General features: G+C 40.9%; 4 protein-coding genes across 4 annotated transcripts; all 4 read left to right on the top strand.

The window, feature by feature from the left end:
- Positions 1-2: 2 nt before the first annotated feature.
- Positions 3-2,828, top strand: LOC130550951 (protocadherin gamma-A1-like). Its single transcript, XM_057328485.1, has 2 exons — positions 3-2,285; positions 2,687-2,828. Exons 1-2 carry the CDS (start codon positions 3-5, stop codon positions 2,810-2,812), a joined length of 2,409 nt encoding a protein of 802 aa, XP_057184468.1. The 3' UTR covers positions 2,813-2,828.
- Positions 2,829-3,000: 172 nt separating this feature from the next.
- On the top strand, positions 3,001-5,613 carry LOC130550952 (protocadherin gamma-A12-like). Its single transcript, XM_057328486.1, has 2 exons — positions 3,001-5,133; positions 5,251-5,613. Exons 1-2 carry the CDS (start codon positions 3,009-3,011, stop codon positions 5,541-5,543), a joined length of 2,418 nt encoding a protein of 805 aa, XP_057184469.1. The 5' UTR covers positions 3,001-3,008; the 3' UTR covers positions 5,544-5,613.
- An 833-nt stretch (positions 5,614-6,446) lies between these two features.
- Positions 6,447-9,401, top strand: LOC130550949 (protocadherin gamma-A12-like). The gene has a single exon (XM_057328483.1). It carries the CDS (start codon positions 6,602-6,604, stop codon positions 9,053-9,055), a length of 2,454 nt encoding a protein of 817 aa, XP_057184466.1. The 5' UTR covers positions 6,447-6,601; the 3' UTR covers positions 9,056-9,401.
- A 204-nt stretch (positions 9,402-9,605) lies between these two features.
- On the top strand, positions 9,606-12,758 carry LOC130550948 (putative protocadherin beta-18). Its single transcript, XM_057328482.1, has one exon. The coding sequence runs from the start codon at positions 10,190-10,192 to the stop codon at positions 12,653-12,655; it is 2,466 nt and encodes an 821-aa protein (XP_057184465.1). The 5' UTR covers positions 9,606-10,189; the 3' UTR covers positions 12,656-12,758.
- The last annotated feature ends 640 nt before the right edge of the window (positions 12,759-13,398 follow it).

Below are 13,398 nucleotides of genomic sequence, written 5' to 3' on the forward strand. Positions count from 1 at the left end.
AGATGACAAAGGGCTCATTGGTTGGAAGTATCGTTCAGGATCTTGGTTTGGATATTAAGAGACTTAAATCTGGTCGAGCGCGGATCTTTACGGAGGACAGTCGTGAGTACATCGGTCTGAATGTGGATAAAGGGACTCTGATAGTGAAAGAGCGGATAGATAGAGAGGAGCTGTGCGCGCAAGTGTCTCCCTGCTCCTTACATTTTCAGATCATTCTAGAAAACCCGATGGAGCTGCATAGAATCGATGTAGAAATATTAGATATAAATGACCATGCTCCTGTTTTTACTAGAAAAGAGATACACTTTCAGATAAGCGAGCTGGCGGTTCCCGGTGCTCGCTTTTCCTTAGACAGCGCTCACGATCCTGATGTGGGTTTGAATGCGCTTCAGAAATATACTCTCACCACAACTGATTATTTTACATTGAAAGAACTGTCGCGTTCTGATGGTACAAAATATGTTGAGATGGTGTTGCAGTCGCCCTTAGATAGAGAGCAAGAGGAGGAACTTAAATTAACATTGACAGCATTTGACGGAGGAAGCCCTCAAAAATCCGGAACAGTTAAGATTAGCGTCACAGTAATTGATGCAAACGACAACACACCCGCATTTAGCCAGTCCGTGTACAGAATTTCTTTAGAAGAAAATGCACCGATAGGTACAGTAGTGTTAACTGTAAGTGCTACAGATAAAGACAAAGGATCATATGGTGAAGTGACGTATTCGTTTTCACAGAGCTCTGGGAAAGATTTAGACCTTTTTAGAATTGATTCTAACAGTGGAAACATTTACGTTAACGGGCTGTTGGACTTTGAAAGATCAAAACAATATGAACTGAATCTTGAGGCCATGGATAAGGGTGGACTAACAGACAATAGTAAGGTACTCATTGAATTGACTGACGTTAATGACAACGCACCTGTCATCAGCGTTATATCATTTTCCAGCCCCATTCCAGAAAACTGCGCTTCTGACACGATGATTGTAATGCTTAACATTAAAGATACAGACTCTGGTAAAAACGGCCAAATAAAATGCTCCGTGAATTCAGATTTGCCTTTTCGCATCAAACCATCCTCCGCAAATTTCTACACGTTGGTTACTGATGAGCTTTTAGATCGTGAGAAAATATCTGAATATAACATAACAATAACTGCTACCGATGAAGGCTCACCCTCTTTTTCCACTAGTAAAACCTTAAATCTTAAAATCTCTGATGTCAATGACAACGCCCCTGTTTTTCAGCGTCAGTCTTACACCGCATATGTGATGGAAAATAATTCACCAGGTGTCTCAGTTTTATCTGTTAAAGCGCATGACAAAGATTCTGGTAATAATGCGCGCGTTTCATATTTTCTAGAGGATATTCTTGTGAACGGCGTTTCTGCTTCAACGTATATTTCAGTAAATGCAGAGAGCGGAGAAATGAATGCAGTTCGTTCTTTCGATTATGAGCAAACAAAAGAATTTAGCATCCGCGTAAAAGCGCAAGACGGAGGAAACCCTCCTCTGAGCAGCAACGTGAGTGTGAGAATAATAATTCAGGATCAGAATGACAACGCGCCTCAGGTTCTGTATCCGGTCCAGTCTGGTGGTTCTGTGGTGGCTGAAATAGTGCCTCGTTCGGCAGATGTGGGTTATCTGGTCACTAAAGTGGTCGCTGTTGATGTGGACTCTGGACAGAATGCCTGGCTCTCATATAAACTGCAGAAAGCCACAGACAGGGCGCTGTTTGAAGTGGGTTTACAGAATGGAGAAATAAGAACTGTGCGCCAGGTGACAGATAAAGATGCTGTGAAACAAAGACTCACTGTTGTAGTGGAGGACAACGGACAGCCCTCTCGTTCAGCTACAGTCACTGTTAACGTGGCGCTGGCGGACAGCTTCCCTGAAGTGCTCTCGGAGTTCTCTGACTTTACGCACGACAAGGAATACAACGACAACCTGACTTTTTATCTAGTCTTGGCTCTGGCTGTGGTTTCGTTTCTCTTTATCGTGTCTATCATCGCCATACTGTCAGTTAAATGCTACAGATGGAGACGCGAGCGGATGTTTTACGAATCTGGAGCGAATCTCCCAGTTATTCCGTATTATCCACCCCTTTACGCAGACGGAACAGGGACTTTAAAGCAAGTGTTTAATTACGAGATGTGCGGAACGTCTGACTCCAGAAAGAGTGATCTAAAATTTGTGCGGCCCTGCAGTGAGAGCATCGTTAGTCTGGACGCAGGAGGAACGCAGACACTGCAATACATGCAGGAGAATAAAGACATATGCAGAGAGGTGAGGCACATTACATGAGTTTGTGGCACTGACACGCACGCATTAGTTGTATTATGTGTCTACTTTTTAATGCTGCATTTTGAGTTAAAACCTTTTTAAATACACACATACATTTCAGACAGTCCCCTTTGTCCAAAGCGACTTGCAGTGCATTCATACTAAAAATGACCTATGTGTGTGACCCATGAGACTCTAACTCCTGACCTTGCGCTGCTAACGCAAAGCTCTAACAATTGACCTACAGGAACATATTGGACATTGGAATATACGGAATTTTACGCAATTTACTCTTGCGAAAACTTTTCTACTGCATTTTTCCATATTTCCTAAAATTACCCCCCTTACCCCTTATATCTGACTGCTGTGCGTAAAATGTTTTTGTTTCTGTGTGTTTTGTAAAGGTTTGCTGTTTGCGCCTGGCTCCATCAATGTCATATTCAAAACGCACTCAGGAAAATTATATTGCCGTTCTAAAACTGAACCCTAAGCGTCGCTGTTGTTTGATGGGGTTGATATTTCTGGTTTAATTCATGATACACGCCTTCGCTTATCCAGACCATTCGCGCATGTAAGGCTTGTATACCGCTAGTACAAAGAGTGCGCACAGCAAAATCTGAATGAGGCTTCTAACTATATCCTTGCTTTAGTTCATTTTTCGTACTTCAAAATTATATATTTAAAGACCTTTATACATCAATTTTAAGAGGAAAATCGACGCTCAGCATGAGAAGACCGAATTGTAATTATGTATGGCAGTCGTGTGTGCTACTGTTCTGTGGCCATTTCCTCTATAGCGTGGACGGGCAGGTCCGTTATTCCGTGCCAGAGGAGATGGCGCCTGGCTCATTCGTCGGGGATATCATTAAAGATCTGGGTCTTGATCCTAAAAGGCTGACGACGGGTAAAGCACGAATCTTTTCAGCCGGTGGCCGGGAATATGTCGAGCTGGACCGAGAAAAGGGGCACATCGTCATTAAGGAGAGAATTGACCGGGAGCTTTTGTGCGCTGGTGCTGCATCTGCATGCAGCCTGAGCTTTGAAGTCATCTTAGAAAATCCTATCGAGCTCTATCGCATCACCGTAGAAATTCTAGATGTTAACGACAACAGTCCTGCATTTACAAGAGGTGAAATTACATTAGAGATCAGCGAGTCTGCTTCAACCGGAGCGCGCTTTAACGTGGACAGCGCAGTTGATCCTGACGTTGGCATTAATAGTATCCAAAGTTACTCAGTTCACCCGACGAATCATTTTACTTTAAAGACACAAAGTCGGTCAGGCAGCGGTAAAAACGTCGAGCTTGTTTTGCAAACGCCTTTAGACAGAGAAAAACAGGAACATTTGTATTTAACCATAACTGCAACAGACGGAGGAAATCCGAAACGCTCCGGCACGGTAAAAATCCATATTATTGTTTTAGATATAAATGACAACGCACCTGTGTTGCAAAAGGACACATACAGAATATCTGTACCCGAAAACACTGCAAAGGGATCGTTACTGGTTATTGTTAATGCAACTGATGCAGATACAATCTCAAATGGACAAACTGGTTATTATGTCGAACACACCACTCCCAAAATTCGAGACTTGTTCTCTGTCGATCCCTCCAGTGGTGAAATAAGGCTGATTGGTGACCTCGATTTTGAAGAATCTGCTATTTATGAGTTTAAAATTCAAGCTAAAGATCAGGGGGGGTTATCTGACTCCTCTGATGTGATAGTCGAGGTTACAGACGTAAATGATAATGCACCAAAAATGACGCTCATGTCTTTTTCAAATGCAATACCCGAAAATTCACCGCCTGGTACCGTTGTAGCTATGATAAATATACAAGATAGCGACTCTGAAGAAAATGGAAAGGTTATCTGTTCCATCGACAGAAGCCTCCCATTCAAAATCGACTCCTCGTTGACTAATTATTACAGTATAGTCACTGACTCCGAGCTGGACAGAGAGGATACAGGAGAATATAACATCACCGTAACAGCTACAGATAGTGGCCGTCCGCCTTTGTTTAGTAAAAAGACGCTGAACGTCAAGATCACCGATGTAAATGATCACGCACCTCAGTTTGAGCAGGAATTGTATAATGCGTATGTGATGGAGAATAATTCCCCATCTCTATCTTTGTTCAGTGTAAAAGCGCACGACGCAGATTTGGGTGCGAACGCGCGGGTCTCCTACTTTATTTCTGATAACGATTTCAATGGCACACCAGTTTCATCCTTAGTTTCTATAAACTCTGATAGTGGAGCCGTTTATGCAACGAAATCCTTTGATTACGAGCAATTAAAATCGTTTACGATCATAGTCAAAGCGCAAGATGGAGGTTCACCTCCTCTCAGCAGCAACGCGAGTGTGAAAATAATCATTCAGGATCAGAATGACAACGCGCCTCAGGTTCTGTATCCGGTCCAGTCTGGTGGTTCTGTGGTGGCTGAAATAGTGCCTCGTTCGGCAGATGTGGGTTATCTGGTCACTAAAGTGGTCGCTGTTGATGTGGACTCTGGACAGAATGCCTGGCTCTCATATAAACTGCAGAAAGCCACAGACAGGGCGCTGTTTGAAGTGGGTTTACAGAATGGAGAAATAAGAACTGTGCGCCAGGTGACAGATAAAGATGCTGTGAAACAAAGACTCGCTGTTGTAGTGGAGGACAACGGACAGCCCTCTCGTTCAGCTACAGTCAATGTTAACGTGGCGCTGGCGGACAGCTTCCCTGAAGTGCTCTCGGAGTTCACTGACTTTACGCACGACAAGGAATACAACGACAACCTGACGTTTTATCTAGTCTTGGCTCTGGCTGTAGTTTCGTTTCTCTTTATCGTGTCTATCATCGCCATACTGTCAGTCAATACTGACTTTACGCACGACAAGGAATACAACGACAACCTGACTTTTTATCTAGTCTTGGCTTTGGCTGCCGTTTCATTTCTTTTCGTAACGTGTTTAGTTGTGATAATATCTGTCAAAATCTACAGATGGAGGCAATCTCGTTTGTATTGTAAATCCAATCTTCCGGTTATTCCTTACTATCCGCCGCGTTACGCAGACTCAGTAGGCACTGGAACTCTGCAGCACGTGCATAATTACGAAATCTACCGAACCAGTGACTCCAGGAAAAGTGATATTAAATATTTTGGTCCCGTCAGTCAAAGTCTCATAAGTGTTGCAGCAAGTGGAACCGAAAGCCTTCCGAAGGAGACGCGAACTTCCGATTGCACTGAATCAGCCAGCACACTGGTGAGTTTGTAGTAATTTAATATTTTGCTTTCTGAAATTATTTTTATGCCAAGGTAAATGATGATCATATGACCCCACTAGCAATAATAAACAAGAATATTTTGATATTTAGGTTAATATAAAAATATTTTTAAATTAACCTTATCAAAATATTCTTATGTATATTCATATATTAAAGTTATTAGGTATTAAGGTTAAAATCATATAAGTTTTTGATTTTGTTCTATACAATATTTTTATTTTGCTGTCAGAGCCTGTTAATGTTTCGATTTTTTGTCGTTGATTTGTGGGTGCGCATGTGAGTATCAGTGTGTCTCTCTTATTTCTAACTTTTACGAGTTGGCGATTTTGTAAGAATTAGTATGAAAATATGCTGTCTATCCTCACTGTCATAAAGACTGACGCGTTCTGCATGTCTGACAGTATTCGTATTCGTATTTGTACATTTTTATTGGTTTTAAACCCTTGTGCTCTGTCTATTAAACAAATAAACTCTAAGCTAATTATAAATACAAAGTCATTAGAATACAGCTTTGCAGCATTCGTATAATTACGGGGTTTACAGGACAACATATTAGAATGAGTTTACATAATTTGAGTAAATTGCTTAGATAATTGTATCGCCTATTTTATTTCTATTTTACTATTAATTTGTTTCACCGGGTATATTCCAGGTAACACTAATGCTTTAACCTATGTGAAATGTACATCATAGGCCTAATGTAGATAGTATCTGATGCTGTTCTTGCATTTATGAGAGATTGCAATACTCTTCTCTAAATAGCTCGTTGAAGACCTTTGCTTAGACATACTCTGAACAGCAAGGGCCGCTGTTGATCAATGAAACATTTATGCTGTGTTATTCAGCATTTTAAAACCCCTCCTAGTTCTCTTGTGGTGTAGCGGATGGCAGAGAAGCTGGCTAGCCGTTTTTATTCAGAGCTGTTTGCGAGAGGCACCGAGGTTTACTGTGCATTCTGAATTATATTATTATTATTCCCCACAGTATATTGGACTATAAGACAAACGAACATAGTTGGTTGGATTTACTGTTTGTTAATATTTTTATTATGATGCAACGGGCCTGTTGGATGATAGAATCGCTTCGTTCCTTGCGATGGAAAATGCTGTGGCAGTTATCAATATTTTTGTCTTGTTATTGTTGCACTGCAAACGGACATATTCGATATTCGATTCCAGAGGAGATGAAGAAGGGCTCACTCATCGGTAATGTAGCACAAGATCTGGGGCTTGATTTAAAAAGGCTTCGAGCGGGTCGAGCGCGTATCGTGACCGGAGACAGCACTCAGTACGCAGAGCTTAAAACAGACAAAGGGATTCTGGTTGTGAGAGAGAGAATAGACCGAGAGCAGCTTTGTGGTGACACCACACCATGCAGCTTCAGCTTTGAGATCATTCTAGAGAATCCAATGGAACTGCACCCGGTAACTATTGAAATGTTGGATGAAAATGATCACGCGCCGTCGTTTCAGAACAAAGAGTTAAAATTTGAAATAAGTGAATCCGCAGCCCTGGGCTCGCGCTTTCTGCTGGAGAGCGCAGATGATCACGATGTAGGGCTGAACTCGCTGCAGAACTACATTTTGTCGCCGAATAATAATTTTGCTTTAAAGCAACACTCAAATCCAGACGGAAGTAAATATGCAGAGATGGTTTTACAGAAAGCGTTAGACAGAGAAGAGCATCCTAATTTATTACTTAAATTAATCGCTGTAGATGGCGGAAACCCGCAGAGGTCTGGTTCTGTTAATATAGATATTACCGTGTTAGATGTGAACGACAACGCACCGCAGTTTAACCAGTCGGTCTATAGAGCATCAATAATGGAAAATGCACCGAGGGGCTCGTATATTACTACCGTTAATGCCACCGATGCAGATGCAGGTTCGAATGGACGAATAACGTTCAATTTCTATAAGCAGAAAGGAACCGCTGCGCAACTATTCAATATTGACAGCGACACTGGTGTCGTTTCTGTTGTCGGGACAATTGATCATGAAAAAGATACTAAATTTGAAGTTACAGTCGAGGCACGGGATCAGGGTGGTTTGACTGATTCGAGTAAAATTGTGTTAGAAGTCATTGATGTAAATGACAATGCACCTGTCATCAATATAATGTCTTTTTCAAGCACGGTGTCCGAAGATGCCCCACCCGACACCACAATCGCAATAATTAATGTTAAGGATTCAGACACTGATGATAATGGCAAAGTCCGCTGTTTTATCGAAGGATCCGAAGATTTTACAATAAAATCCACTTTAAGAAATTATTACTCATTGGTCACAAATGTTATTTTAGATCGAGAAAAGGTTCCAGAGTACAACATCACTGTCTCCGCCTCTGACTCCGGGCGGCCTCCTCTAATAAGCCGAAAAACATTACATCTAAAAGTAACTGATGTAAATGATAATGCTCCAGTTTTTCAGGACAGTGTTTATAATTCATTCTTGCTAGAGAATAATTCACCCGGCGTTTCCATTCTTCAAATCAAAGCTGATGACCCAGACGAAAATCAAAATGCTCGAATATCTTATATTCTAGAAGAAGGTGATCTGATCGGTTCTCCTGTGGGAACGTACGTTTCTGTTAACGCGGAAAGTGGTGTTGTACACGCAGTGCGCTCTTTTGATTACGAACAAATAAAAAACATTAAAATAACTATAAAAGCGCAGGATGGCGGCTCTCCTCCACTTTGTAGTAATGTAACTGTGAACATTTTCATCCAAGATCAGAATGACAACGCGCCTCAGGTTCTGTATCCGGTCCAGTCTGGTGGTTCTGTGGTGGCTGAAATAGTGCCTCGTTCTGCAGATGTGGGTTATCTGGTCACTAAAGTGGTCGCTGTTGATGTGGACTCTGGACAGAATGCCTGGCTCTCATATAAACTGCAGAAAGCCACAGACAGGGCGCTGTTTGAAGTGGGTTTACAGAATGGAGAAATAAGAACTGTGCGCCAGGTGACAGATAAAGATGCTGTGAAACAAAGACTCGCTGTTGTAGTGGAGGACAACGGACAGCCCTCTCGTTCAGCTACAGTCAATGTTAACGTGGCGCTGGCGGACAGCTTCCCTGAAGTGCTCTCGGAGTTCACTGACTTTACGCACGACAAGGAATACAACGACAACCTGACTTTTTATCTAGTCTTGGCTCTGGCTGTAGTTTCGTTTCTCTTTATCGTGTCTATCATCGCCATACTGTCAGTCAAGTGCTACAGATGGAGACGCGAGAGGATGTTTTACAAATCTGGAGCGAATCTTCCAGTCATTCCATATTATCCACCCCTTTACGCAGACGTAGGGGGCACAGGAACATTACAGCACGTGTACAATTATGATGTTTGCAGAACCACTGACTCCAGAAAGAGTGATCTGAAATACGTCAGACCTTGCAGTGAGAGCATCATTAGTCTGGACACCAGCGGAACACAGACACTCACACATGCGCAGAGAGAGAAAATGGTTAATGACGAATCGTTTGATCCGGTGAGATTGAATGAGTGATTATGGTTTTGTCTTTTTACTGTGCTTTTAATGTTGTTGTTTTTTAGATTTGTTGTGTTTTTTAAAAGAAAAAAGGATACATTTACGGTTGATCAATTCACAACGGTTTTGTTTTCCATGAATTAAAATTGTTGCATATTTCGTAAATTAGTATCCTACAGGATGACATTTGGTAACTGAAATATTTCGTACACGTTGAACTTATTTTAGGTATTTTAAAACAAATAACTTTAGGTCGCCTAATTATTTTTAATTTACAAGTTTTTAGGATCGTGGTGTTAGGATTGGGCTTGAAATGATAGCAGACAACTGAAAGAACAAGTGGTAGTAAGATAGTAATTGAAGTGTGATGGTAACTGAAATATTTTGATAGAATAAAATAAACAGGTTGTTTCACGCAACAATAGCATCGATTAAAGGCAAATTCGCCTATAAGTTCTAAATAATACACAATTTTTATGTTGTTACGCGATGTGATGTTGCAGTGGTTATATAAGGTTGCCATAATTTATGCTGTATTTATTATTTATAGTCAAAGTGTTTACATGCAGTACAACGAACTAGAGCATGTGGTTTTTTTAATGACCAAACACGTTAAAGAAATCCTATTTAAATTTGAGCTTCTTCACACTGGCAATACTTTCTCTATATTACAGCTCTGCACATTTTTTAAACCAAATTCATGAGGTGTTTCCTGGATTGTCTTCAAACATCATGAAAGGAGATTCAAGATGGGTCCTTGTTGGCTGCCTTTTTTATTATGTGCTGTAACGCATCCGTTATGTAAGCATTGAGACCTATTTTTGTCATAAAAATTACATATGTTTTAATTATTTCGGTAAAAGTATGTTGATACAAAGTGCGCTGTTATTAGATATGGTTCTTTAAAGTATTTTTATGTAATCTTCCTGTGGTGCTCTAAGTGCCGCTGTTGGTTAGTTTTTAACGTTGTTTTAGACCCTCCTTCGTTTTCTGACGTTATACAGTCTGCAGAATATCCCTTTCATTTCAGACGGTCTCTTTCTACTACTGCACGCTTGAGATAGTCGGTGCTTATATTTTTGGACGAAGCTTTATGGTTTCCACTTTTCTGATTGTAACCTTACTTCTGGAGTGTGATAGATTATTCGAAAAATGTTTAGTCTTTGTTCTTTTAATTCCCGAAGACGCGCATCTTCGACATGGATTGCATCATGGCTAATGCAGCATCTGGTGCTGTGCGTCTTTGTCATGGCCGTTGCGCACGGGCAGGTCCGTTATTCTATTCCAGAGGAGATGACAAAAGGTTCGCTGGTAGGAAATATCGTTCAGGATCTTGGTTTGGATGTTAAGAGACTGAAGTCTGGTCGAGCGCGGATCTTTACGGAGGACAGTCGTGAGTACATCGGTCTGAATGTGGATAAAGGAACTCTGATAGTGAAAGAGAGGATAGATAGAGAGGAGCTGTGCGGACATAAATCTCCATGCTCCTTACATTTTCAAATTATTTTGGACAACCCCATGGAGCTGCATAGAATCGATGTAGAAATATTAGATATCAATGATAATTCGCCTCTATTCACAAAGAAAGAGATTCATTTTCAGATAAGCGAATTGGCCATTCCTGGAGCTCGATACTCTTTGGAAAGCGCTAAAGATCCGGATGTAGGTTTACATTCACTCCAGACGTATAAACTAAATCCAAACGACAATTTTATGCTTAAAACATTGTCTCACACCGACGGTACAAAATATGTGGAAATGGTCTTGCAAAGACCATTAGACAGAGAAAAACAGGCGGAATATAATCTGATTTTAACGGCGTTTGATGGTGGAACCCCCCCAAAAACTGGTACTTTAAAGATTAATGTTATAGTTTTAGATGCAAATGACAACGCACCTATATTTACCCAGTCTGTATATACCGCACTTGTCGCTGAGAACGCAGCAAAGGGTTCAGTGGTCTTACAGCTTAGTGCAACTGACGCAGATCAGGGAACAAATAAAGACGTGACGTATTCATTCTCGGAAAGCAGTAGTAGTGTCATTGATATTTTTACAATTGATCCAACCAGTGGTGATATAATAGTCACTGGTATTCTAGACTTCGAAAAAAACAAGAAATATGAATTGAATGTGGTAGCGACAGACCGTGGTGGTTTAACAGATACTGCTAAAGTGATGGTGGAAATTACAGATGTAAATGATAATGCTCCTGTAATTAATTTAATTTCGTTCTCTAGCCCTCTACCGGAAAATTCAGCCCCAGAGACAGTAATAGCGATGCTGAATGTCAAAGACTTAGATTCGGGGAAAAATGGAGAGGTGAGATGTTTAATAAATCCTAGTTTGCCTTTCCGAATCAGACAATCAGCCTCAAATTTCTACACGTTGGTTACTGATGAGCTTTTAGATCGTGAGAAAATATCTGAATATAACATAACAATTACTGCTACTGATGAAGGCTCGCCCTCTTTCTCTACTAATAAAACTTTAAATCTTAAAATCTCTGATGTCAATGACAACGCCCCTGTTTTTCAGCGTCAGTCTTACACCGCATATGTGATGGAAAATAATTCACCCGGATTCTCAGTTTTATCTGTTAAAGCGCATGACAAAGACTCTGGTAATAATGCGCGCATTTCATATTTTCTAGAGGATATTCTTGTGAATGGCGTTTCTGCTTCGACGTATGTTTCAGTGAATGCAGAGAGCGGAGAAATTATCGCTGTTCGTTCTTTCGATTATGAGCAAACAAAAGAATTTAACATCCGCGTAAAAGCGCAAGACGGTGGAAACCCTTCTCTGAGCAGCAACGTGAGTGTGAAAATAATAATTCAGGATCAGAATGACAACGCGCCTCAGGTTCTGTATCCGGTCCAGTCTGGTGGTTCTGTGGTGGCTGAAATAGTGCCTCGTTCGGCAGATGTGGGTTATCTGGTCACTAAAGTGGTCGCTGTTGATGTGGACTCTGGACAGAATGCCTGGCTCTCATATAAACTGCAGAAAGCCACAGACAGGGCGCTGTTTGAAGTGGGTTTACAGAATGGAGAAATAAGAACTGTGCGCCAGGTGACAGATAAAGATGCTGTGAAACAAAGACTCGCTGTTGTAGTGGAGGACAACGGACAGCCCTCTCGTTCAGCTACAGTCAATGTTAACGTGGCGCTGGCGGACAGCTTCCCTGAAGTGCTCTCGGAGTTCACTGACTTTACGCACGACAAGGAATATAACGACAACCTGACTTTTTATCTAGTCTTGGCTCTGGCCGTGGTTTCGTTTCTCTTTATCGTGTCTATCATCGCCATACTGTCAGTCAAATGCTACAGATGGAGACGCGAGCGGATGTTTTACAAATCTGGAGCGAATCTTCCAGTTATTCCGTATTATCCGCCCCTTTACGCAGACGTGGGGGGCACAGGAACTTTACAGCACGTGTACAATTATGATGCTTGCCGAACCACTGACTCCAGAAAGAGTGATCTGAAGTTTGTCAGACCTTGCAGTGAGAGCATCATTAGTCTGGACAATTGCGGAACACAAACACTCACGCACGCTCAGAGAGAGAAACTGGTTGAGAATCCTGATGATCAGGTAAGAAATTATGTATGTACTTACTAAATGTATACGTTTTTTAATCCTGTTGTTTGTACCCGCGAGCATCGTGGTTTCCATATCGTTGCTGTAATTTTAGTAGAGAGAACTATTGGATGGTGTTGTGTTAAAATCCTCATTTATTTTCTTTTAAAGTCCTAGGTTTACCTACTACGGAAGAGTATTAGGGCCAAGCAATAAAAAAATATATAAAACCGTTTTGAGATTAAAGTCATTATAATGCGAAATTAAACCCGCAGTTTTTCGGGGGAAAAAGTCGAAATTAAATGTTGAGAATGAACTCAATAAATTTCGAGAATAAAGTCGTTGTGTTTCGAGAAAAAAACTCGTTAAATTTCGAGAAAAAAAACTCGAAATAAAATGTCGACAATAAACTCACTATACTTTGAGAATAATGTCGTTGTGTTTCGAGAAAAAAATCGTTAAATTTCGAGAAAAAACTCTTTGAGAATAAAGTCGTGTTAAAAACGTGTTAAATTCTTCTAAAGAGACCCAGCCGCTGATTGTATTTCTTTGTTACTGAAGGAAAGCCTAAAGTATAGCTTGACTAAGTGATACAACTCTGCCATGTCCTCATTCAGTACTACGCAATGAACATGACCCTGATATAGGATAAACGTTTATTCTCGATATTTTATTTCGACTTTTTTCTCGAAATTTAACGAGTTTTTTCTCGAAACACAACGACTTTATTCTCAAAGTATAGTGAGTTTATTGTCGACATTTTATTTCGAGTTTTATTTCTCGAA

This window comes from Triplophysa rosa, unplaced genomic scaffold, assembly GCF_024868665.1.
Source record: "Triplophysa rosa unplaced genomic scaffold, Trosa_1v2 scaffold493, whole genome shotgun sequence".
Lineage (NCBI taxonomy): Eukaryota > Metazoa > Chordata > Actinopteri > Cypriniformes > Nemacheilidae > Triplophysa > Triplophysa rosa.

Coding starts and splice junctions, on each gene's coding strand:
- LOC130550951 (XM_057328485.1), top strand. CDS start 3: ATGACAAAGGGCTCATTGGTTGGAAGTATCGTTCAGGATCTTGGTTTG. Junction 2,286..2,686: donor ATAAAGACATATGCAGAGAG/GTGAGGCACATT, acceptor TGTTTTGTAAAG/GTTTGCTGTTTGCGCCTGGC.
- LOC130550952 (XM_057328486.1), top strand. CDS start 3,009: ATGAGAAGACCGAATTGTAATTATGTATGGCAGTCGTGTGTGCTACTG. Junction 5,134..5,250: donor CGTGTCTATCATCGCCATAC/TGTCAGTCAATA, acceptor TAGTTGTGATAA/TATCTGTCAAAATCTACAGA.
- LOC130550949 (XM_057328483.1), top strand. CDS start 6,602: ATGATGCAACGGGCCTGTTGGATGATAGAATCGCTTCGTTCCTTGCGA.
- LOC130550948 (XM_057328482.1), top strand. CDS start 10,190: ATGTTTAGTCTTTGTTCTTTTAATTCCCGAAGACGCGCATCTTCGACA.